Source organism: Gouania willdenowi, chromosome 6, assembly GCF_900634775.1.
Source record: "Gouania willdenowi chromosome 6, fGouWil2.1, whole genome shotgun sequence".
NCBI lineage: Eukaryota > Metazoa > Chordata > Actinopteri > Blenniiformes > Gobiesocidae > Gouania > Gouania willdenowi.
Window position 1 is genome coordinate 49,675,154 of NC_041049.1, and position 25,057 is coordinate 49,700,210.

The window sequence follows — 25,057 nt, forward strand, 5'->3', positions numbered from 1 at the left end:
TTATGTTCAAAGTGCAACTTTTATTAATCTTTAAAGACTAAAAAGACTTTTATCTTGAAGAAAGAATGGAATGTAATTTCACATACATGTTAAAAAGATAGAAAAACATAAAATATATGAAGAACATGGATGTAGTTTTCTAATTATCCAAAATGTGCAGCTACATTTTAAGAAGGCACGAGGCAGCTAATGTCAAACATGGACACAAACATGTATGCTAGCATGGCACAAAAGACATTTTTTTCAGTCCTATTACAGAACTTTGATAAAAATGTTTAGAACAATCACAAAATAACGCATCGAGGAGGCAGAAATACATGATTGATGATTGAACTCATCTTTGATCAGTACAGGGTTGGACTTAACTACCAGCATGGCATAGAAAACATGCTGATACAGACTTTGAGGAATCCCTTCTATCTGTGCTTTGTATGCCAACAGTATGAAAAAGTCCTTTAAAACACTGACATGTTCTTACGACTAAAGAGGCTCTGTCTTTATCCAAGATCACACAACAGTAAAGTGTATTCGCGCTTGTCTGGGATGTTCTTCTCCAGTCCACTGCTCTTCTAACAAAGAGCTTCTCTATGAGACGGAATCAGTAGAAGAGGAGCCACCTGCAGATCCTTCTGATTTAGCAGCATTTTCTGGAAGAGAAATAGCACGCCAACATTGAGACATCTCTCTAAAATCAACATGGACATGTTTCTTTGAGTTGTTTTGTGTTATTTAACGCAGTGGTTCTCAATCTTTTCAGCCAAAATAAAGAGACCAGGGACCCTCACTATACCATCTAAAGGGGACATAAAGTGGAGAGAGTTCCAGCCTGTGGAACTCTCTGCCCACTGATTTAAAACTGCAGACTGACATGAACAGGTTTTACAGAGGTCTGAAACAATGGCTGAAGTCAAGTCAAAGCTGCTCACATGGTAACGCTTTATGAAATGTATCCTGATGTGTATTGTTTACCTTTTAAATAGTGTAATGTGTATTGTATTGCATTGTGTATTGTGAAATGTGTTGCCTACTATGGACAGGTGTTGCAAATTAGCAGTTTTGCTATAACACTGAAAACGATGTATCTGGTTTGTCCAATGCAGTTGTTATGTCCATATCAAATAAACGAATAAATACATTTTGGGGCACATCTATAAAGTCAGCAAAATGATGGTCCATTGTTCTATGAATCTGTGATAACCACATTTATTTATTTTTATTATCCACTGTTATCCAGGAAATTTATTATTATTTTTAACATAGTATACTGTATATTCATCATAAAGATGTAAATCCTTGTTTTAATCAGAAATAAAATTAGTTAAAAGTTGCAAATTACAGTGGCCAAATAAAAGTGACAATAATGGGTCAACATATGTGACAATAGGCTTACAAGTGACGAAAAAGTCTTGAAAGTGGAAAAAATGTACAGAAAAGGCATTGAAATTTCATGGAGAAATGGCAAAAAATTTGAATAATGTAACAAAAATGCATTAAAAGGAGCAAAAACATGGCAAGAACAAGTGATGAAAATAGGTTAAAATATGCGTTTGGTATAGTTGCACAAAAAGGTTCAAATTGGGCAAAAATTGCCTGGAATTGTTCAAAAAATATTGCTCATATCTTGCAGGTATCTGGCGACCCCCTCCCAAAGTTCAGAACCCCTGATTTATAGCAGTGTTTCTCATCCATAGGAACCAAAACAATTAACATGTTAAAATTTTTTTTATAAAGTCATGATTTCAACACCACACCCCATGATGGCTTTTGTGTGTGTCATTGTTTAATAGTTTGAAATTAATATGAAATGTATAAATTCACAGCTCAGCTGACCTTTCTCTTGAGTTTCCTCGGCTGCTGTTTTATCAGCTCTGAAGAAGATTCTGGCGCTGCTTAAGGAAAAGTAAAGAAGCTCAAACTCCTGCAAGAGAGAAGACGAGATTTAAGGAGAACATTTCCACTTCCTCATAAAGCACAGGCTGCTGACGTGCACAGATACCTGGAGGCAGACATCCAGACGCTTCTGTGTGAGATTCATGGTGTGCAGCAGATTCTCGTCCTGATTGGCCGTCTGGACGTTCTGCTCTTTTACCACCGCGTTCATCTCTTTTTTGTACTTATCTCTCACGGCCTGGAACCAGTGCAGAGAGTCGAACTCCAGATACTGGTCCAGTAGCTTTAAAATGTACGCAACACCTGGGGGGTGGGGCACTCAAGTGATGAGTTATTTCCAATGCAAATTTAAAATAAACATAAAAAATATATATAGTAGACAAATTCCTTATACTAGAATTAACACTAACCTGACATCAGCCTAGCAATATCATTAACCTAGCATGAGCACTAATCTAACAATAGCATAAACCTAACATTAACCCAACAATAGCATTAACTTACCATTAGCATTAACATTAGCCTAGCATTGGCACTAACTTAACATTAGCATTAACCTCACAATAACCTAGCATAAGCATTAACCTAGCATTAGCACTAACCTAACAATAGCATTCACATAAACCTAGCATTAACAGTGACCCAACAATAGCATTAACACTAACCTAGCATTAGCCTAGCAATAACATTAACCTAGCATTAGCACTAAGCTAAAAATAGCATTAGCAAAAACCTAGCATTAACACTAACCTAACAATAGCATTAACATAAACCTAGCATTAACATTGACCCAACAATAGCATTAACATTAATGTTAAGTTAATGTTAGTGTTAATGCCAGTTTACCCGAGTAATAACATTAACCTCGAAATAACATTAGCCTAGCATTAACCCATTATTAGCATTTGCCTAGCATTAACACTAACTTAACATCAGCATTAACCATGCAATAACCTAGCAATAGTATTAACCTAGCAATAGCATTATCCTAACAATAATGACCTAGCAATAGCAATAACATTAGCCTAGCAATCGCATTAACCTAGTAATAGCATTAGCATTAACATTACCTAGTAATAGCATTAACCTAGCCTTAGTTACAATAAGTATTGGCAGTCTTAACTTCCCATACAAAAATTACTTCCGATTGGCTCATTTATCTTGTCCCGCTCCAACCTCTGATTAGCAAATAATCAGATGAAACTAATTTTGAATAATTCTAGTCTTGGTGAGCATTTATGTGTAGTTTTATTCATCAAACCTCATCACCTCCACCAAAGAGGGAATATTTTCACCGGTGTCTGTTTATTTATTACATCAAAATGACTTAACAGGTTATGACAACATTTTAACCATCGATAGACCTTATGCCATGGAAGATTTCATTACATTTTGGAGGGGGTCCGGATCAATATACTGATACTGGATGAGATTCAAAACTTTAAAAATCCTTATCTCTCATTATTGGCAAAATCTGAAAAAATCCTATCTTGGTTCATAACTGGTTGATCTTATTGAAATCTGACTGAGTTATGTCAAGTTGGTTCATCAATTACTCCAGAGTTTCATCCAGATTAGATCTACATTGCGCATTTAATCGCAAAAAATAGGGGTGCCCATACATTTGGACCAACTGTCTGGTTATTAATGGGGATAGAAATGTATTCCAAGCCTTTAAAATGAACACAGTTAAGAAGGATTGATACATGTTACTCACCCATAGCAAATCCATCGTCTGTAAATGCAGCTCCACTTTTGTTTTTCTTGTTTAGTTTCTCTTTGCAGCTGATTGAGTGCTCCACAAAATTCACAGTCTAAAAATAAAAGTTATTTGAGTGAAACAGTCAAGATTAACACCCAACACAATGAGATGGAAAAAGGAAAACAAACAGCACCAACCAGTGGTGGTACGATCATATAAAAGTTCCTCAGGTGCATATTCTTTATGCTGCGGAACTCTGGAGCAAACACTGCCACCAGCATCTTAAAGTACTCCGTCCCCTCAGCAGAGTTACTGGTCAGATCCTCCAACACCGAGTCCAGGACACTGTGAGTGAAGAAGAACGAAGGTGAGGCAGGACATTAGAGGAAGCTGAAAACTGTAGATCTCATGATAATGACATCATTTCTAACACCTCGCACTTCAACATTCCTCACCTTGCAGCTTTCTGGGTTTCCTCTGACAGCCCTTCCTCCTTCACCAGCTCCTCAAAGTTAACAATGTCCTCAAGATCTGGGACAAATCTGGACACAGAAACGTTTGGTTCAAAATGTCGGACCCAAAGACTTTGATGACTTTGTGGTAATACCAGCTTGTCATTGCCCGATCTCGTTAGATCTCTGAAGCTAAGCTAGGTCTGGATAGTAGTTGGATGGGAGACCACTGAGAATTCCAGGTGCCACAGTGGGAGACAGTAGCTCCAGTGGTATCTGTCAGAGTGTCCTTGGGCAAGGCACTTCACCCACATTGCCTAGTATGAATGTATTGAGTGAGTGTGTGTTGGTGGTGGTCCATGGCACACTATGGCAGCCTCGCCTCCATCAGTCTGCCCTAGGGCAGCTGTGGCTACAATAGTAGCTTACCACCATTAAGTGTGGAGTGAAAGAATAATACCTTAATTCTGTAAAGTGCTTTGAGTGTCTGTGATAAAGCTCTATATAAAATCCTATTTATTATTATTATTCACATTATGAGATTAAAAAAAAATGTCTGTACTTGAAATAATTTTTTTTAATCTAATGTTGGATGAGAGGTGAAATGTTGGATGAGAGGTGAAACGTTGGATGAGAGGTGAAATGTAAAACTCCCAACACATTTATTTATAGCAATAACTTTCTGTACATTCCCTTTATATATTCTCTCTTTTGTGCTCTCGAATAGTTTCACAAGCTAGATGCAATCAAACTGGAGAACTATTTTATTTAAATGTATTAACATTTACCAAATTAAATTATAACAGTGTTTTTCAACCTTGGGGCAATGACCCCATGTGGGGTCGCCTAGAATTAAAATGAGGTCACCTGAAATGTCTAGTAAAAATGTATTTTAAAGTTTTCAAATTATTATTCTATTCAAATTAAAACTATTCTAACCAACTGTACTATATACTTTCACTTTCTCACATATAAATCAGTTTAAAGAAAATGCACTAAAAGAAAAGAAGAAAAAATAAAATAAATATATTAATAAATAAAATACAGTATGAAAACATCTTGTCACGTAGTTACACTGTGTTACAACTGCATAGTAGCCAAAGAAAGGGTCACTAGATATTTGTGATATTAAAACGGGTTCACAATCATCCAAAAAAATGTTGGGAACCACAGAATTATAATATACTGGGGTCACTGGGAACCTTCAAAGATGACATTATTCTGACCTGATTGCACTGCTGCAGCAGTGGAGGCCGCCCGATCGAATCATGCGCACGTAGCCCATGGCGTTACCTGAAAGACAACAAATACAGTTGTATTCCCTGTATGCTCTTGAATAAATGACAGTAATGGTCTCTCACCGATCTGGCTGATGAGCTGTCTGAACTGGTCCAGATAGCTTTGGCCGTCAGGAGTGATGCCAAGCTTTCTGATGCCACGGTTAAACTTCTCTGCTCGCTCAAATGGATACTATGACAACAGAAAACATGAAAATAACTATCAATCTACTAATAACAATAAACTATCACATATAAGGTGCTCAAGTTTTATTAAAGTAATAGAAATCCTGTTTAATAGTAATATTTTACTTCTTTAAAAATATTCTAAGGTGCCATCAATATCCCTGTGGCTACGAGATGTTTTGTTATTTATTAAACTGAAGTGTAAATAGTTTTCTGCTTGACATTCTCATTTTTTATTTTCTGTTATGTTTTATTATGTATGTACAATTATATAGGTATAATATTTGAAAATGTAAAAATGTGTGTGAGTGGCTCTGTGGTGTGCATAAATAGTTGATTGTTGATGATATTACAAAACAAATAATTTGTTGTCATGATTCAGGCGAGTCTGTTGATTGAAATGTTGTTATATGTTATATCTCCTAATAAACAAATTGATTAGATTATAATAAATAGAATAGAGGTGTTACCTTCTGGTCCGACTGGTCCTTTGTTTCTCTGAAGAAGCGAATGTCTTTGATGAGTCTGGACTTGATGTGTTCGTCGTACATAAACTGACTGAAGATGTAAAACTTCTTCCGCAAAAACTGGTACGTGAAATTTACCTGATAATAATATTAATAGTAACAAAAAAACGTGCTTCAGGTGAGACTGGCTGTAGTAACCTAAAGACACACAGTGGAGGGTCATTCCATGTCATATCAACAAATGGCCCACACACTTCAATCTCTAACATTTAAGACATTTTTACCAATTGTTCTGTGATTATTCAATAGGCACTGTAATTTTTTAGTTTGATTGTGTGATGGCAATTTTTATATTAATCATAATATCGTCAAATGTGTGTTCATGTGTACAATTTGTCATGTTTTAATACATGATGACTCCATTACTCTTCGCACTTTTGAACAGCTGAATCATGTTAGATTAAACAGTACAGATCGTATTGTACTCAGTGCAACACAAAGTCTCTGCTGAAGGCCATACACACGAACACACACACTATCAAGGATAGATAAGAGTGGCGCCCAATCTTCCTCATAATATACACGTCTTCATCATCCTCAAATGTTTCCACTGTTGGGCATCTGACTCCCTCCTTCTCCTCACCTCAGGGTGGAACCTTTTCTGTTATCTGTATAAAAGCTAAAGCTGTGAAACTGTTAGTTAGAGTGGGTCTTGCCTTTTTGCTCTGCCACGAGCCTTTTGCCTTTCATTCTTTCAGGATGGAAGCTTCTTTTTTACTCCTTTTTTTCTTTAATTTTATAATAAATCTTTTTTATAAAATCATCAATGCCTCGCCTGGACTCCATCATTCAACTAGAGCAATAAATCATGTCTCTAAATGAGGTCAACCGCAAATTTGCCGTGACAATTGGATGAATATTTTTAGAGATTGGGCCAATTTAGGGCCCTATTCTCCTGCTTGGACTTAAGCGCTTTTTTACGCACCTCTCTCCAGGGGGTATTCTCCAGTCCAGGTTCCGGACACACCAACCACACCACACATAAATCAACCAAAAGCGAGTTGTCTGTGAATGACGGCGGTCTGAAGCAAAAGAGGCGGCCTGGGCCATGATGTCATTATTTTTGGGCTGTCTAGAAATCACGGAACATAGCGGTTTCCTAACGTTTGTAAATGTCATTGAAATATGTGAAAATGATAAAGAAAACTTTTAATTTGAAACACCTTCGTTGATAAACAATATAATAAGTTGATTTGATCAGATTACTGCAGTGTGAAGATCGGACACATTTTTCTGTCTGAGCCACAGTTCAAATCTCTCTGTTTATCCTCATAACGTTTGTTTGTGTGGAAAGCATAATTTTATTAACTTCTTACATCCCTGCATTCAGAAATGATCAGTGTGCATTAGTCGTCATCATCATCTGTCAATCAGTCTGACGTCTGTCAGAGTTTCATTGTAACGAGCTGCAGCAGCTGAAGTGCGCACCGCAGCACAGCTGATCAGCTCCATGACGCTGCTCTCACCCCCTTCCAGGACAAGGAATGGATGGCACGGATAAAATATAATGAAATGTAACACATTTTGTCCTGTCTAGAACTGGTAAAGGTGAACATATTAGAAATGCTGATGGTCAATCCTTTGGCGTGCTTGTGTGACTCCCCCCCCACCCCCGTGACAGTGTGACAGTGTTAGTTTGGAATGATTCTTTCTGGGAGTCTCTTCTGCAATATTATGAGTGTGTGTGGCTTCAAATGTAACTAAGTCCATATTTATAGTACAATGTAATGTTTCACCTTATCGGGGCGCTGCACTTATTCCAGGTTCAGAAGCACGTAAGAGGAAAAGAACTTAAGCAGACGGGAGAATACGCGCAAGGCCGAATTTGAATGGGAACACCCACATTTCAGGGCTGCTCCACCCATAGTGCATAACTGGAATGAAGACGCGCAATGACTGACTTAAGTACAGGGAGAGAATAGCAAAAACTGCGCCGCTTTTTTGACTTGCGCGCATGGGAGAATAGAGCCCTTAGTGAATAGAGTATGTGTCGATTTCCTCTTGTCCTTATTTTTCTTCCATTTTCAGCTTCCAATATGTAAGGAATATTAATTGGCCCATAACTGCATGTGGGAATGTAAGAAAAAAAATCTGATCTCATAGTAATAGAAAAATAAGTCTTTTTTTCAGATTTCATAAGACTGTCACCCAAGAACCAATACATATATGTGACTAATCACTAGTGATTTGAACAGTCTATGTACACAGCTCAAAGCTGATTAAATTACAGGAAGCTGAAGCATATGAAAAGTTGTTTACTGAAGGCCCAAACATGTTCCAGCCCCAAAACCCTGATTTTTTCCCCCCCAATTTTTAGGGTCTGGCATGTCCACCAGATAGGATGTATAGCAGATCTTTTTGTATATTCTGAGAGAGTAGGTGGAGCTTTATTACTATCCTAAATTTCAGACTCATGAAAATTGACACATACCCCCAACACTAAATTGGTCATACTTAAAAAAAACTATTTATCTGATTAAACTAAAAATGTACAGTGTGCCTATTGAATTGAGGCTGAAGTGCATGGGGTGTCCTGAATTTTTGTTGAAATGACATGGAATGACCCGAGTGTTTCCTGAATGCTTACCGTGGTGTTCATAATGCCCGTTCCATGTGTTCGAATAGAGTTGGCGATGTGACGAATGTTGATGGTGTTCAGGTGCTTGTTGTTGCTGGCTTTTTCTATGAAAATCTAGTGGGAAACAAAGTCTTCAATTCAGAGTCCAAAGACATCCATCAGTACTGGTACATGATTCCTAACATGTGGCTTAGAGGGAATATTACTGCAGGTGTGCTGTAAGAGCAATTTTGCAAGAATTGTATGAAAAAGCTCAGAATGAATGTGTAGTCTTACCTGGTTGTTGAGATTGTAAAGATACCTCGACACAAAAACATGAATGTTCCTCATGATTTCCAAAACATCCAAACCCTGATAAGAATAGCACAAAACACAGTTGTATTTCAACTTACACTCAACGAATCTTACTCTTTTAGTTAATTAAAAAACTAAGTAAACAGACCTGCTCCAGGGTTTGGCTGGGCAGGTGGGCCTCCGTCATAGTGAGTCCATAACGCTGCGTGGCGAGGTTTCTCATCTCACTGTAGGTCGCCCAGTCGTGCAGAGCCACAGTGGTCAGGTTGTAGAAGGTTTTGTCCAGGTAGTGAGTCACGTACGCTTATAGAATATTTAAAAAAAGGAAACATGATCAGATGCAAGTACAGCTTAAGTTTTAAGTGTGTGACTGTTTAACATTAATCAGGCATACATAAAAAGTAAAATACAGGATGATATGACCGACTTCCTGACAGCAGATCAAAAACTCTTGGTTGTCGATGATGTGAATAATTAACACATCCAAATATATCCAACCCAGAGATGGACAAAAAATGTGATTGCCTGATCTGAGGGTCACAATATTAAAATGTGTTTCAGTATTAAAAAATAATGAACAATCTGAGCGTGACAGAATGCATTTTGTGTATTTTTTTTATGTAGTTTTGTGAGTTTTTGCACTTATTTTTGTGTTTGTTTTGGATATTTCTACAGTTATTTTTGTAGTTACCTTGTACTTTTCTGAAGTAATTTTGTGTATTTTTCTCTATGTTCTTTGGAAAAATTGGCATTTACTTTGAGCGCGACATTTCAGATTAGAATAGAAGCCTTTATGACATTGCATAAAAAAATCAAATTGCACATTCCCCTGCGAACAACATTCAACTACACTCAAAAATTCAAGCCAAACAGAGACAATCATTATAAAAAGTAACATAAGGTATGATAAAAATCTGTCGCAATAAAAAGGTAATCAGTATAAAAGTGTGTGGGTATAAAATATTACAAAAAAAACAATTTATATTAAATTAGGTTATAGCTCAATTTAATCTTGAAATGAACATCCTGAATGCTTTTTACACAGCAGCAGGTAAAGTTTCCCACAAATAAATAAAAAATATAAAGACAACAAGAGCACAACAGCCTTGATGTGAGGTGAAAGGTGAATGATTTCCCAGTACCTTTGATATGAATGAAGCGGTTGAAAAATCGGATTGGTTTGAGGGAGAAGAAGTGGGCCAGGTCCTTCATGCCAACTTTAAAAGGGTTCCTGTCATCGAGTTTTAGGTGTTTGTGAACGGAGAGGCGCAGGTCCTTCTCAATCTCCTTACACAGTTTGTCAAGCAGGTGCTGCAAAGGTTACACACACAAAAAAGAAATGAGCGGGATTGGTAAAAACTTTTTCAGATGTGTAAAATGTAGTTCTATATCATCTAACCTCGTTAAAAACATCCATGATCTCCTTGTCGTAGCTCTCCAGCAGCTGATCACATGAGTCCATGTGTTTGGCATGCAGCATGGAAGGAACACTGTCCCTAAGAGCACTGAACATGTACTGAGAGCGCCGGACAAATTTATCACGCAGAAAAAGAAAAAGAACAAACATGTTAGAACCATGAAAACACAGTTTATATAACACAGTGCTCCACGTCCCAAGGTCTCAGTGTGTAATGTTGGATGAATGCTGGTTACATGTATTCTTGCTGCATCCACAGCGTTGTCATACACGTCATCCAGGTAAATGGGAATGACTGCTCTGTGCCAGTAAAGGAAGCTGCAGTCACACTTCAGCTTTACCCTGTACAACCAGGAAGAGCATTTACAGTTAGAGAGAGTATTAATTGTACAAATATGGGACACAATTTGTGGCAATTCACTTTTTAATCCTCTAGCAGCTATAATTAAAAGACCAAACACCTTAATATTCTCCATCAAAACATGTTGGTCTTAAATACCGGTAGACCAGGTTATAAAATAAATAAATCATTGTATGAATCAATTTTTTTTTTGTTAAAGGTAGTTACCCATGTTTAAAAAGAACAAACCATCAAAAAAGGGAAAAAATGCAAATATGAAAGATTATTATTTTTGTTAGGTAAGTTTTTGCTTTAGAAGAGTAATTTCTTTTAATCCATGAACATCTGCTTTCGAAAGTCTACTCGAGATCCTGAAAATGCAAGTAGAGAAAAAACCCTCCCACCTCTCACTCAGCTCACTAATCAGGTCCAGTTTCTTCAGTACAAGCTGCAGCGGAAACAACTCTTCATCTTTGAATGTTTTCTGCAGGGAAAGTAAATATTACCTTGATGTGTGGTAAACTTAAGGGGAAAAACTTGTTTTTTTAAGTCCTATGACATGATAGTTTTGAATTTAATACATTCAAATTGAAGATGGTATGAAATACATATAAATAATTTTTAAAATCAGGGCCACAAATAGGTTTAGTTCCCTACAACTGTCTCTGTTGACTCTGGAACCAAACACTATATATAATACTACAATATAATACTAATATAAGTAAAACTAGAAGACCATCTCTTTTCTCCTCTTACCAGCTGAGTGCCGACACACAGAGCCAGAGACACGACGAGACGTCGCTCCTTCGTGCTCGGTCCATTCAAAGCGTTCTCGGCCAGGACCAAAGACGAGAGCACGTCCAGGCGCTGCTCACTGTACTTCTTGTCTGAAATCACCCTTTTCTTAAAGAAAAAACAAACAAAAAAACACAAGGCATTAAAAATTGAAGGTTTTCGTCCTCTTCAATCAAGACAAAACACACAGTATTTCTATGCTTTTATTGATAGATGATTTTGAATCAATACCTTAGCAATGCCAATAGCATGAAGAGCTTGTGACTCCAGCTGCTGAGTGATGTGAGAGATGGAGTCAGCGACGACCATGGATCTCCTGTGGAACGTGTGCTCCACAGCCTGAGAGCAGAGTCACACATTAATCTACTGACACAGATAAAAGCTTAGAAAAACATCCAATAGTACACGAGCACATGGACACACCTTCAGCAGTTCAACGAGGCGACAGAGGGCTTTGACTGACGTTTTGGTCATGGGACGCTGCATCGACATGTACATGTTCATGGTGGTCTTAATGATGGTGTTAATGCTGTAAGCGTACAGGACGCCCTGTGAGGAGAATAGAAGAGAACAGACAAAAAATATCATTTTTAGACCAAAATTGAGACTAAATCCAGTTATAAAGTCTGAAATTCTGTGAGGATTGTCGATGCATCCAAAATAGATTTTAGATGGAACATAATATTTTTTTATATAGGGACAAAACAGTTACAGTTTACATTAATCTTCTAATACAGTGAACGCAACTGATGTTGTAGCTATTGCTAATTTCCAACTATTTTACGTGAACTTATAATCTATGCACTGAAATGTAATTAGTAAACATGATAAAACAATACAATAACTTTTTGTATATAGTTTGCAAATAGTTGTATACAAGTATTTTGAACAGCTTTTGTATATAGTTATTGCGTATTATAAATGTATCTTATGCATAGATTTTTTTGTTGTAAACTGATTATTTAAATTTGATGTTAATTGTTGTATGAACAATATATTATTTCTATTATTATTTATTCACAGTATTTTTATTTTGTGGTAAAGATATTGATATTATATTTCATATTTTTTTATTTCTCATTTTTTAAGCATCTATGTTTTGTGACATGTTGTGTTACACATTAAAGACAATGGTAAAAACAATTATATTCCATTTCTTTTGTTAAGTAAATCGCAGATGGGGGGAGCCAAAAAAAAATTCTTGCCGAGGGCGTCACATTGGGTGCACAGCACACTAAAATACTACAGAACCAGCACTACATATCAATCATAACGCCCTACAGTCAAATATCAACTCCATCAAGACAGAATCAGAAAAAGAAAAAAAAAAAAAGAAAAAACTTTATTTATTCCCGTGGGGTAATTAGAAAAATAGTGAATGGGCACAGTTTTGTTTTTCTTTTAGACAGCACCTAACTTTTATTGTTAAAAGTTTGATAGCTGGAATTTATTTAAATTTCAGTTGGAAATCTGTACCAAAGTGGACAGCAGTATCTTGTCGTTCTACAAGATACATTCACATAACAATACTGCCAATATTTTGGATGTGCCTGGAAAAAGATTCTAGAGCTAAAACAATGTGTAAGCATTTGATAAATCCAGTTGAGAAAACAAAGATGTATTTACAGAAACGAACACAAATGCAAACAGGTCACAACACGAATGCAAACAGGCCACAACGGAAGTGTTTCCGACGGACCGGTATTACAGTCGGACGGGTATTATGATATGATAGCCTGATATGAAAAATATAAGAGTATCCTAATCAACTTTCACTTACTTTCATACACGTTTCGATGTTCTGGTTAAAAACATCCGCCAGAAATGTGTCCGTCTGTAATACCGGTCCCTCGGAAACACTGCCATTGTGGCCATTTTGCATTCGTGTTGTGACCTTTTTGCATTTGTGTACATTTCTTTAAATACATTCACCTGACACTTCCCGGCCACCGGGTTTCCGCAACCGAAGTGTTTCCGACGGACCGGTATTACAGACGGACACGTTTCTGGCTGATGTTTTTAACCCACCAGAACAGTTAAGAACAAGAAGAAGACCTCGAAACGCGTATGAAAGTAAGTGAAAGTTGATTAGGATACTCTTATATTTTTCATATCAGGCAATCATATCATAATACCCGTCCGACTGTAATATCGGTCCGTCAGAAACACTGCCGTTGTGGCCGGTTTGCATTCGTGTTGTGACCTGTTTGCATTTGTGTTTGTTTCTGTAAATGCATTCACCTGACACTTCCCAGCCACCGTAGTAACCTCACCTGGACAAACACGTTGCATCTGCTGTTGAGATCTTCGGCCAATTTATTACTTTTCAGATCTTTTGACACAATAGACTCCATCTTCATCATCCAGGAGGTTACTAAAACGTAGTACGATTGAACATCTCTGAAGAATTTAAAAAAAAAAAAAAAAAAACATCAGACAAACAGAAATGTGTAATAATGAATGTAAGTGATTTTCAGCTCTTCTGACTTTGTGAGCATCTGTGCTCTTTGCTGCAAGTAGGTGTCTCTCTGAGCCCGGATGTTCTGCAGACTCTTCTTATCCATCAGTTTGGCTGCTGCTGGGACCTTAGCGATGAGGAAAGTGTCGGGAAACCAGATGATATTTGCAATAAGCGTGACAGCGGGAACCTGCAATTAAAAAGAAACATTTCAGGCTTGTGGTACTAAACAAAAACAGAGGCGTGGTTTGAGCAAAATACAGAGAGTAACAGAAAGACCTTTTTGCAGACGTCCAGCAGTGATTTAAAGAGCTTTTTGTCAACACTGCGGAAGATGTGGAAGTGTAGGACAAACAAACTACAGACAGCCGCATATTTATCCCTCTGGTCAATTTCAGAGGGCTCACCTAAAAAAAAAAAAAAAAAGAGAAGAATCAGTTAGGTCATCGAATTTCAGGCAATTAGCATCAACTTTCTGAAAAGAAACAAACCAATTTTGGACTCGATGCTTGTGAATATGGAGCGGATGTTGAAGGCAAACTCCTCAGCGAAGGCACTGTTCTTAGACACTACTACTCCTTCCCCAGGATCATCAAACCTCTGCTCTACACAAGCCTGTCACACAAGGCACATTTGAGTTTAGCAAACAGTATATGAAAGACAACAACTACTATTCTAGTAATACATTTACATAATTCACAACACAGAGGTGTAAAGAGTGCTGATACATCCTACTCAAGTAGAAGTACTGTTATTTGGTTGGAATTGTACTCAAGTAAAAAGTACCTCAATTAAATATTACTCAAACTAAAAGTTACAAGTTACTTTCACCCCCACTGTTTATTTTTGGTAATAAATCTTGCCACGGTTCCCTTGCATACTGTAAACATCTCATGTATGAACTTAAAAAGGAAAAGACCAAATCTTACACAATTGGAACTACCGGTAAATTTATTTTCCAAAAAGGCGTGTGTATAAAATAAAAGCTTTGTCAAAATGTACAACTCTTTAAAAATAAAAAAATAACACCAATAAATTCAATTCAAAATTTAAAAAAAATACTCAGGCTCTAAATATAGCTAAATTTATTAACTCTAAAACTGAGAAAAAAGCAGCATTCAACACTGTTTTAGCACGTTTAATCTGATTGGTCGGCTATGATGCGATGCATTTGATTGTTATCTGGTCATTTTATTTCTTCTTCTTCATAATGTCCATTAATCATTTTAAAACAAAAAATAATACTTTACTCGGTAACTGTTGGGTGTAGAAATGTAACAAATTACTTCACTTCTTTTAAAAAGTACTTAATAAGTAGAAGTACAATTACTGATTAAGTAAATACCCATAAAAGCAACGCAATTAAGTTAACGCGAGTACTTGTAATCCATTACTTTCACCTCTGAACAGCACAGCGGCTTACAAGATTTGAGGAAATCACCCATTACATCACCCTAAATCATAATAATTGTCACAATAAATTAAAATACAGTGGATACCTGCAGTATCATCCCATCCAACAGCTGACCCTCCAACTTTAGAAGCAACTTCTCAAACGGTTTGAGCTTCTCGTCCGGAATTGAGAATTTTCCAGGATTATGATGAACAGACTTTAATAACCTTCACAATAAAAAACATTAAACAAAATACAACTCTCTGTTATATGGAAACACATTATAGATATATTAAAGATGTGTGCTTGTGTTTGCATTAAACCTTTTGTACATCTTCCAATGATCCTTTAGCGTTCCGTGGTTTTCCATGATTTCATCGAGTGTCATCAACACCACCAACAACTCTCCCAAATGCTCATAAACTACCTAGATAAAAATATTTAACCTCAATCTCACCAGTTAAATGAGAATATACTTTTAAAAGAAAATAAATAAATAATTACCCCACCTGAAAATGAACCCCAGACGACTCAATGATTTTTGTGGCACCCCTAAGAGACGGGAAAGAAAACAACATTTGAGTTAAACATTAGGAGACTTTGGTGCAGGATGCCTTTTACTGTCACACTAGTACAGTGTCTCCAGCAAAAAACCCTGAAAACAAAATTGGGAAAATTTTGAATAAAAAAATCTGAAGCCTTATAGAGACAATTACTATAGGAACTTGTTGATGAACTTTAGATATGGTAAAAGGTTTAAGACAAGGTGCCTAGCTAGAAAGAATGACTTTCCCTAAAGTTTGACAATTTAATGGACAACAAGAAATGAAACAAGAAAGTTTAGATCTTGATTTAGCAGCAAAGCCATTCACTAAGATTAGAAATGAGTTAAAATCAGTTATAAACATTGTGTTTATTTGCACGTCTATGTGTTTTATGCTGCGTTATGTTTTGTTGAACGTTGTAAGATATTCACAAACCCACCTGATTAAAATGTAATGCATGGGATTATAAATCCAGGCAAACCAGTGTGTTTGTCGTTTAACAATAGTTCACAAATCTTACTTGTTGCTGTTGTAGAGGGCAGCCAGCTGGTGAACAATGCTGACCACCACTTCATAACATCTGGACACAAAGCATGACAACTCCTGGGGAAAAACAAAGTGGATATCTCCACTTAAAATCTGACTTTGGTTAAACAATGTAACATTCTATTTGTATTTATCCCACACTGACTTGCAGGAATGAGATGAATCTGCCCATTTGGATCTGGGACTCGCCTTCAACAACACTGCTGTCAGACACTGCAACACACACATGCTCAACTTTTTTTTTTTCAGTTGAATAACCCCAAGAAAAAGAAACAATTGAAAAAAATGACAGAATACCTCCTTCTCCATAAAACAGTAAGCCATTGCAGAACTTAGTTTCCGCCTGCAATACAAATACAAACCAGGATGAAAGCAGCATTGCTAAAGAGATACAAACGTGGAGTTTATATAGTATCAATGAGCCGGAACAGTATCGTTATTCTATTTCGTCCTTGACTTCAGATTTAGTGATTTGATGAAGGACATGGATGCTACTGTCTCAGATATTTGATATTTTTAATGCCACTATCAGAACTTTTATTTTAGTCATCACTATTTGGAGGTATGAAACCTTTTTTACAATTACTGAACTTTAAATCGTTAAAAAATGTTCATGAGACCTAAAAAAGTGAATAAATGATACAAACTAAGTTTGCAGAACGTGAGCACACACTTACCTCATACTTCAGCTTCTTAACTTCACAGCACAGAGCAGAATATACCGTTATAACTTTGTTCAGAATCTGCACAGAAAACCGGTGAGTATTTAAAACTGCACTGTTTACATGACATAGTCTGTATTTATTTAGCTTTAATTTTTACCTTGTTGTCTGTCTTAATGAGTTCCAATAAGGACGATTGCTCATAAGGAAGAAGCTGAAAGAAAAAAACATTAGGATGGACTTTTCAATGCAGGTTAGCATAAATTCTAAATCAATATGTTTCTGTGTTATACCCTCAAGGCAATGGGGTCCAGAGTGAAGTCCCACACATCTCCAATGGAGTCGTCCAAAGCCTCCTCAATGCCCTTCAGCTGAGAGGTGTACTCCTCCAGAAACTTACTGTAGTTCTTCAGTTGTACTTCTGTGTGTATTTCTGTTAGGTGTGAAATCAAGAGAGCATACAGCCCTTTCATGAAGTTTGATATATATATATAACATGTTAAACCTATTTTTGCATCACATTTTGAGTTGCATTATGTATGAAATGTGCTAAACAAAAAAAAGGTCCCTTGCCTTATTGGTAAAACAAATTAACACATATCTTGTTACAGTATTTGCAGTGGCTTCCACATGTGCATTTAGTTTGTTACCCATTTAAAACAACAACAACAAAACAATATAATACCAAATTGTAAATAACAGTTCAGGTAGTTTTGCATTTGTGTTTTTAAATAAAATTCAATGAGGAATTTTAAACTAGTGTGCTGGAAAATGCTAACATAAGCTGTGTAAATCTATCAAAATCAATGTACTGTAGTTGTTTATAAAATGAAAATCTATGAAGTAGTAATATGAAGAAGTAGAATCTGGTTTCAGTCTCTCAGCGCTACTTAAGTTTTGTCCATTTTAACATTTACTACTTTGTCAGAATTGCCTAAATTTGACCCCCAAAATAAAGGTGCCAGAAAATGGTGACGCCTCCCCCCAATTCATGTTTAGCATGAATAAATGTTACCTTTTGTCTTAAGTTTTCCTTTGTGTGAGTACATAATTGGAATTAGTTTATTTAAAATTATCTTATACAAACTGTATTGTGTTGATGCCATAAGTTTCCTTAACACACTATGCATTGAATCAATTTTAGAATCAAGAATGGTTTGAAACAATAAATTTCGCATCGTGACCTTAAGAATTGGATTTGATTCCTGAGACACTCAAAGATTCACATCCCTCCCTATAAAGGATGGCGAAATGGGATTTTAAAAACCACAGAAATTGGTTAAAAGTTGCAAACCGGAGTGGCCAAAAAGGGACAAAAAAGTAGTAAAAGGTTTCAAAGTGTCAATATTGGAACAATTAGTTTAAACTGGCAAATAATGGGCATGACAAATCATGAATGTGGTTAAATTGACAAAAAATAACTAAGAATGAAATATGGTGAAAAGAGGATGAAACTAAAAGTGTCAATAATGAGTCATAAATTGCGAGACCAGGTGGGAAAAGTGATGGAATGGGTTAATAAGTGGGAAAAATGTCTTTAAAGTGGGGAAAAATGAGTGCAGAAAAAGAATTGAAAATTGATGTAAAAGTGACAGAAATGGGAGTAATGTTACAAAAAATGCATTAAATGGGGCAAAAATATGGCAAGAAAAAGTGATGAAAATAGGTTAAAATGTCACAAGTTTGGTGTAGAAAAAAACTGTGAAGTCATTCACGGGGTTATGGAAAAGTGGATAGGAAAGGAGATAGGAGGGACTATTCGTACGCAGCCTTCGTTCCTTGAAAAATGGGCGACCCCCTCCCAGTGTCCCAGTGAGATTGATTGGAGCCTCTAAATTACCCAGTAGGAGTGAATCACCAAGTTTATCATTGTACTGGTCGGTAGAGCTACTATCTTCACTAGGGAGCAACTATTTACATTTATATTTCATATTTCTATTCCTGGCGGAAAGCTGTGAAACTGGTTTCCAGTGGTTACAAGCAGTGCTGCCGCCTGGCGGAATGTAGTAGGAACTGATCGCTGGTAAATAAAGCCCAATAAAACTCTGAAAAAAACAAAACAAAAACAGGAATAAATATTTGCTCCCTGGTAAATACACTATCTGGAACGACCGGTACAATAGTAAACTTGGTAATATTACAGCCTGTGCATGCAGTAAGAGGTTGTCTTTACTCTGTCTCCAATATGTTTCCGAGATTTAGCATCACCATTTATCATCAATATTGGTCAAACAGACCGAACAGCAAATAAAGCACGATAGGAACTAGTCATCAGCAGCATTAGACAGAACAGCGGTGCATTAGATGGACATAACTAAGCAAGATTCCGCTACAGGTGCTACTGTCAGAATTACCAGCTGCTACCTATTGCTAAGCAAGCTAAAGCTAAAACAACAGACCTTTTAAACTTAAACTGTTCTGGACAAATTGGACCCACTTGATCCAAAATGACCCAACATTCCCCCCACGGACAATTATGTGAGATTTATGTCAGGGAGTGTTATTATTTGTTTATGTTTCCCTACTAAAACGTCACTAGCATAGTAAGGCTAACATTGACAGGCAGAACCACCCCCTTCTTTGAAGGTTGGGGAAGAAAGAGACACTCACTCTGTGAACCGTCATCAAAACGGTCAAATTCCCAGTCCTGTGCCATGGTTTCAGCCGCCATAATGTCCAAAGAGACGAGCCAAACACAGTTAAAGTGCTGCTAGAAAGTGGAGGTGCACGATCCCATGATGGATCTTATGATTTTAATGATAGACCGCTAGGGATCATGGGAAATGAAGTTCCGAGGTCTGACAGACAGTCAGACCTTCAGGTTGTGCTGGATCAAGGTTCTTCAAACTCTTATATGGAAATTTAGTTTGAAATTGCGAAGTATTATCAAGTATTTTCAAATATTAGTTTTCCAAATGAATTTTGCTTAGTCCCGCTGGCCAATGTTATTCGATATAATTAATTTTATTAATAAAAAATATTTAAATACTATTTAAGATGATTCAAGAAAAATAATATAATCATAATCTTCAGTACAGTAGAATGAAGTCTCCTGACTTTTCTTTATAGAGGACCAAACCTGACAAAAATAAAGTTAACTGAATAAATAAATGTAAAAAATACAAAAGATAAAATATAAAAAAATAAAATGATGATAATATTGTCCAAAAATTAAACATAGATTGATAAATAAAAGTTGAAATAAAAAAAGAAAATACAAATATATATATATATATATATATATATAATTTTTAATTTTGGCAGGTTTGGGTTGCAACAAAATATAAAAGTAAATGAGGGGGCTGTCCTAATTGTGTCTGTGTTAAATATCGACCGGTTTATCTAAAATCAGTTTCATCCAGGAAAGGGAAAAAAACAGAGTGTAATATCCAAAAACAACAAGAACAACAACAAAAGGGAACAAAAGCAGGCAACAGCAATGCAAAAGAAAGCACAAGTTAGTCACATGCAGTCTTATAATTCAGTCATCACATATCGATTCAATTCAATTCAACTTTATTCCAGACTAGTAATCTATTAAAAAATAAATAAATGAAAGGACTAGACAAACAATTAAGATGGCATTTTAAAAAGACAATCATGCCAATGTCTCTACAAGTCAGAGTGATAATGTGTCACACTCCATTTTATATTTATGTGTTCTTCAAAAGAACACATAAAGCATAATTATAGGCCAGCTGCAGCCTGCTGGCTTTCTTAAAATTAGTCCAGAGATGAGTCGTGTACAAGGGAGTACAGTGCACTTTAGATAAAGTCAGCTTTACTATCTCTGTACAACAGCCAAACTTCCGTGCCAGAGCATTGGTCTGGGATACAACACTCTGCATTTGCTATAAATGTCTTTGATGCATCTTGTGTGTGGATGGTGATGACAAAAAAGATGGTGGAGAAAAGTCTTTGGGACAACTGAATTGTAAATAATAGGCAGTTTATTAATACAATCAAGAGTCCTATAAAGGTTGAAAGAGAGAGATAGTAGGTACCTTTCGTCAAACTTTTGACAGGTGTGACGTCACACCCGTTGTCCCGCCCCCTAACCGGAAGTCCCACCTTATAGTCCTCGCTCATAACGGAAAAAAAAAAAGATTTCATCCGTCCTGCCAAATTATCCCTGGGAATTTTACTTGGTGTGTGTGTGATATTCTACCAGCAGCTGTTCTTTGAACATACGACCTTTGAACTTACCTCTAAGCTTGTCACACACGTACGCACACGCACACACACGCACACGCATACGCACACACCCCCCCACACACACACACGCTTCACCATGTCTACAGGTATCATTAGTGAAACTGTTGTCACAATTGTACAAGAATCAAAGTGTGTTGCCGGTCAACATGAAAAGTCTTTGGTGTTTTTGAAAAGAAATCAGACACCTCCTCCTCCTCCTTTGCATCAAGAGTGGTCTCTTGAAACTTATGGTGGACGTGGTAGCTGGGGGTACGTTTTCAAGTATGAGACGGGTGAGCTCTGTCTTTATCAGAAGAATGTTTGTGAAACCCTGCGAGACAGGATGTCTGTGGCAGATTTGTCTTCAAATGACTGCGGTGCAGTGACGTGCCGTCGGGATAGGCAAGGTAGGCAGTGCCTACCCAAGGGTGAATTGATATTTTGATTATTTGATTTAATTATAATTTTTATTTATTTATTTTTCTTTAATTATAAATTATTTATTTTTCCATTTCCAATAGCCTACAGTACCTATAAGTTTGAAAGTGTCCGCATTGTGTGCGTTTCATAGCCCAAATTACTAAACAGCGCTATTTCCTGGAACAGTTGCACAGTCTTTTTTTTTCACTCCGCTGTAAGGCAGAGGGAGGCCACGCCCCCTCCCAAAGGCACGTTGGGGTGTATTAAAACTAGCCAACCCTAGAAATATCAAATATAATGAAGAAGAAGCTGCTTCTGATCCTGCAAAAAAGCAAAAGCTGAGTCCTTTCCCCACAGCCATCGATCTATGTGAGCTAAAAAAAACCATATGTGAGTATTTGGTTGACAAAAACATCAGGCACAGGCCGTTGGTTCTACCGTGCCAGTTATAAGATGCAGAAAGACAATACCCCTCAGCAGAGATCAAGACATTACTTTGTTCTGGATCTTTTCAACTCAGAATGTGGAGTTTTTTGCAACATTGGAAGAAATCAATGATAAAATTACCCTACTTTTTCACAGTTGCCGCGACTGGAACTACACTTTGATGGTAAGAAAATAACAATCTGGCAGGATAGCCTCAGTTAAAATGAAAATCTTACCAAAAATAAACTACTTGTTCTCAATGATACCACTAAAACCACCAAAACAATGGTTTCAAAGATTAGATTCTACAACTACAAAATTCTATACTAGAAATAAAAAACCTAAAATAAGCCTTTCTACCCTTCAAAAAAACAAAGACGAGGGTGGTTTAGAAGCCCCTAATTTCATGCATTATTACTTAGCAAACCAAATACTATATTTAACAGAATGGCTAAATCCAAAAGAATACTACAACACCTGGCTAGAAATAGAACAGTTAGACTGCAAACACATTAAACTCTCTGATCTCCCTTTTATCACTGCGACCCTCAAACATCACAACTGCTTTAAAAACCCACTAATTGCCTCCACACTGACTGCATGGTGGAAAGCCCTGGACATCACAAATGGCCAATTAAAAACTAGTATACTCTCTCCAATCTGGCACAACCCCGACTTTAAAAATAAAAAAACACCACTCTATCTGAAGACATGGGAAGAGAGTGGAATCACTCATCTCCAAGACCTTTTTGAAAATGACAAGATCAGGTCATATAACAATCTAACCCAAGCATTCGATATAAATAAAAGTAACTTTCTACAGTACTTACAAGTAACAGAGACAATAAAGAAAACCACTCCACTAGACTTAACTACGTTACAACCTCCAGAACTGGCTATATATATGAAAAAAATCTCAACAAAATCAAAAAAACTCTCAAAAATATACAGAGCGCTTTCGAACACTAACTGTAATTACTTACCAATCGCTAAGTGGGAGGCCGAACTCTCAATCACCCCGAGCACTGATTTCTGGGCAGAAATTTGTTGTAATACTTTTAAGATGACAAAAAACACAAACCTTCAGCTAATTCAATACAAGGTCCTCCACAGATCCCACATTACCCAACAGAAAATGCATAAAATGGGCTTCTCAGCAACAGACATCTGCTCTCAGTGCACCCAGAATACAGCGGATTCCTATTTACATGCCTTATGGCTTTGCTCCCCAGTTCAACACTTTTGGATTCTAATCACTGAAAAACTGTCCTCCATTTTGGACTACAGAATTCCTTTATCTCCAAATCTTTGTTTGATTGGAGACCTGACAATGCTTCAACCTCCAGCAAACCAATCACAATCAATCCTTGCGGCACTAGCCATAGCAAAAAAAACAATATTACTAAATTGGAAAGACAAAAAATCCTTAAACATAAACCAATGGCAAAATCTCCTCACAGAATTTATTTCCATGGAAAAGATGTCTGCTCTCAGAAAACAAAAAAAAATAACGTGCTTTGAGGAGCGTTGGACTCCTTTTTTAATTGCATTAAATCTAAATTTTTAAAAGCCTGATGATCTAGCCTGCAAGCGACTGCCAGCACCACTCTTTACTAACGCACTAGCCCAACTGTAGGCCGGGGCCGCCTTGGGCCTCTGGGGTGGTCTTGGTCAGGATGGCTGGGGTGGGTTGCCGGGGTGCCTTGTTGCCTCAGCACGGGTGTGCATTCCTTCTGGGTGTTCACGGGGTCCCGGGGCTGTTTGATTTGGCGCCGTTGCCCCTTGCATGCGCATCTGGTTGGTCTCTGGGGCTGGGGCCCTGCGTGCTCCCCTGCCGCTCCTTCCCCTTGCTCCCTGTCCCCCTGTCTCGTCCTCCCCCCCTCCTCCTCCTTTGCTCTTGCGCCCGCCATCCTGTGGGGTTGGGTTTGGGGGGCTCCCGTTGGCCGGGGGCGCTGGTGGGGGGGCTGTGGCTCCCGCCTGGGGGGCGGGCGGTGCCGTGCCGGGTGGGTTGGCTGGGGGGTGGTCTCGTTGGGGGGCCTGGGGTGGTGGGGTCCTTGGCTCCGGTCCGGGGGGATCCGGGGTGGGGGTGGCTTTGGGGGTGGCTGCTGCCCGGGGTCGGCGATTGCCTCCTGGGTTGCTGGGTGGCGGGGTGTGGCTGTGGGTTGCTCCGTCGGCCCTTGCGGGTCCTTGGCTTGGCTCCCTGGGGCGCACCTTTGCTACGGATGTCGCTTGCGCGACGAGCTAGGCGGGGCCCCCTCGGGGGCTTTTTGTACGACCGCAATGGCCGGGGTGTGGACGTTATGGCTAGGGGGTGGGGTGAGGGGTGCTATGGGGCCTCCCCGGGGGTCGTATTGGGCGGGTGTGCGGGGGCGCGGCGCGTGGTTCCTGGCCCGGTGGATCCGCGTTGGGATTGGCTGGTCTGCTGGCTGGGTGCACCGGGCGCCGTGGGCGCGATTCCGGGGCGGGGGTGCCCCGGGGGCGGATCCTTGGGCTACGTGTCCGGGGAGGTGCTCTCCGGCCATCTGCCCGGGGACCGGCCGCGGCTCGTGGCGGCGCTGCGCAGCCTTGGGCGGGGCGGGGCTGGTGGCCTTGGGCCCGCTGTTGTTTGGGGTGTGCTGGCGTCGGGGGGGTGTCTCGTGCCGGTGCGTGGGTCGTCGGGGATTGCCTCCGTGGGGGGGGGGGGGGCTCTATTGGCGCCGTTGGTGTGGGGGGGCGGTTCCGGGCTGGGGGTGCTTCGGTACTCTGGCTTGCCGGTCTGTGGCTGGAGGGATGGCCCTGCTTGGCGGTGGATGGCGTCCTCTCTCGTCGGGGGGGCCGGGGCCGCCTCCCGGTGGAGAGTGTTGTATCGTGGCGCCGGGTGGGCCTGTGCTGGCCCTGGTGCGGGCATGGGCCTCCCCCCTGCTCGGCCGCTCCCCTTGGTGGCGGGGTGGCGTTGCTCCGGGCCGGCGGGCGGCG

At 38.7% G+C, this 25,057-nt stretch overlaps 1 protein-coding gene across 1 annotated transcript; it reads right to left on the reverse strand.

The window, feature by feature from the left end:
- washc4 (WASH complex subunit 4) lies at positions 1-19,821 on the reverse strand. The gene is made up of 33 exons (XM_028450502.1): positions 19,673-19,821; positions 17,356-17,495; positions 17,223-17,276; positions 17,078-17,143; positions 16,698-16,743; positions 16,546-16,613; positions 16,375-16,457; positions 15,819-15,861; positions 15,633-15,736; positions 15,416-15,536; positions 14,408-14,531; positions 14,196-14,323; positions 13,946-14,106; positions 13,732-13,858; positions 11,882-12,007; positions 11,690-11,797; positions 11,420-11,566; positions 11,068-11,147; positions 10,560-10,665; positions 10,306-10,422; positions 10,049-10,217; positions 9,055-9,209; positions 8,889-8,963; positions 8,622-8,726; positions 5,978-6,112; positions 5,406-5,514; positions 5,271-5,337; positions 4,048-4,134; positions 3,790-3,937; positions 3,608-3,704; positions 1,997-2,193; positions 1,831-1,918; positions 1-647 (listed from the first exon to the last, which is right to left on the reverse strand). The coding sequence occupies exons 1-33, from the start codon at positions 19,731-19,733 to the stop codon at positions 586-588; spliced, it is 3,504 nt and encodes a 1,167-aa protein (XP_028306303.1). The 5' UTR covers positions 19,734-19,821; the 3' UTR covers positions 1-585.
- Between the last annotated feature and the right edge of the window lie 5,236 nt (positions 19,822-25,057).

Excerpts from the sequence above, each read along its gene's own strand:
- washc4 (XM_028450502.1), bottom strand. The coding sequence starts at position 19,733 with ATGGCGGCTGAAACCATGGCACAGGACTGGGAATTTGACCGTTTTGAT. Across the intron at positions 17,277-17,355 it reads TGGACCCCATTGCCTTGAGG|CTTCTTCCTTATGAGCAATC; the intron begins GTATAACACAGA and ends TTTTTCTTTCAG. Across the intron at positions 17,144-17,222 it reads TCATTAAGACAGACAACAAG|ATTCTGAACAAAGTTATAAC; the intron begins GTAAAAATTAAA and ends TTTTCTGTGCAG.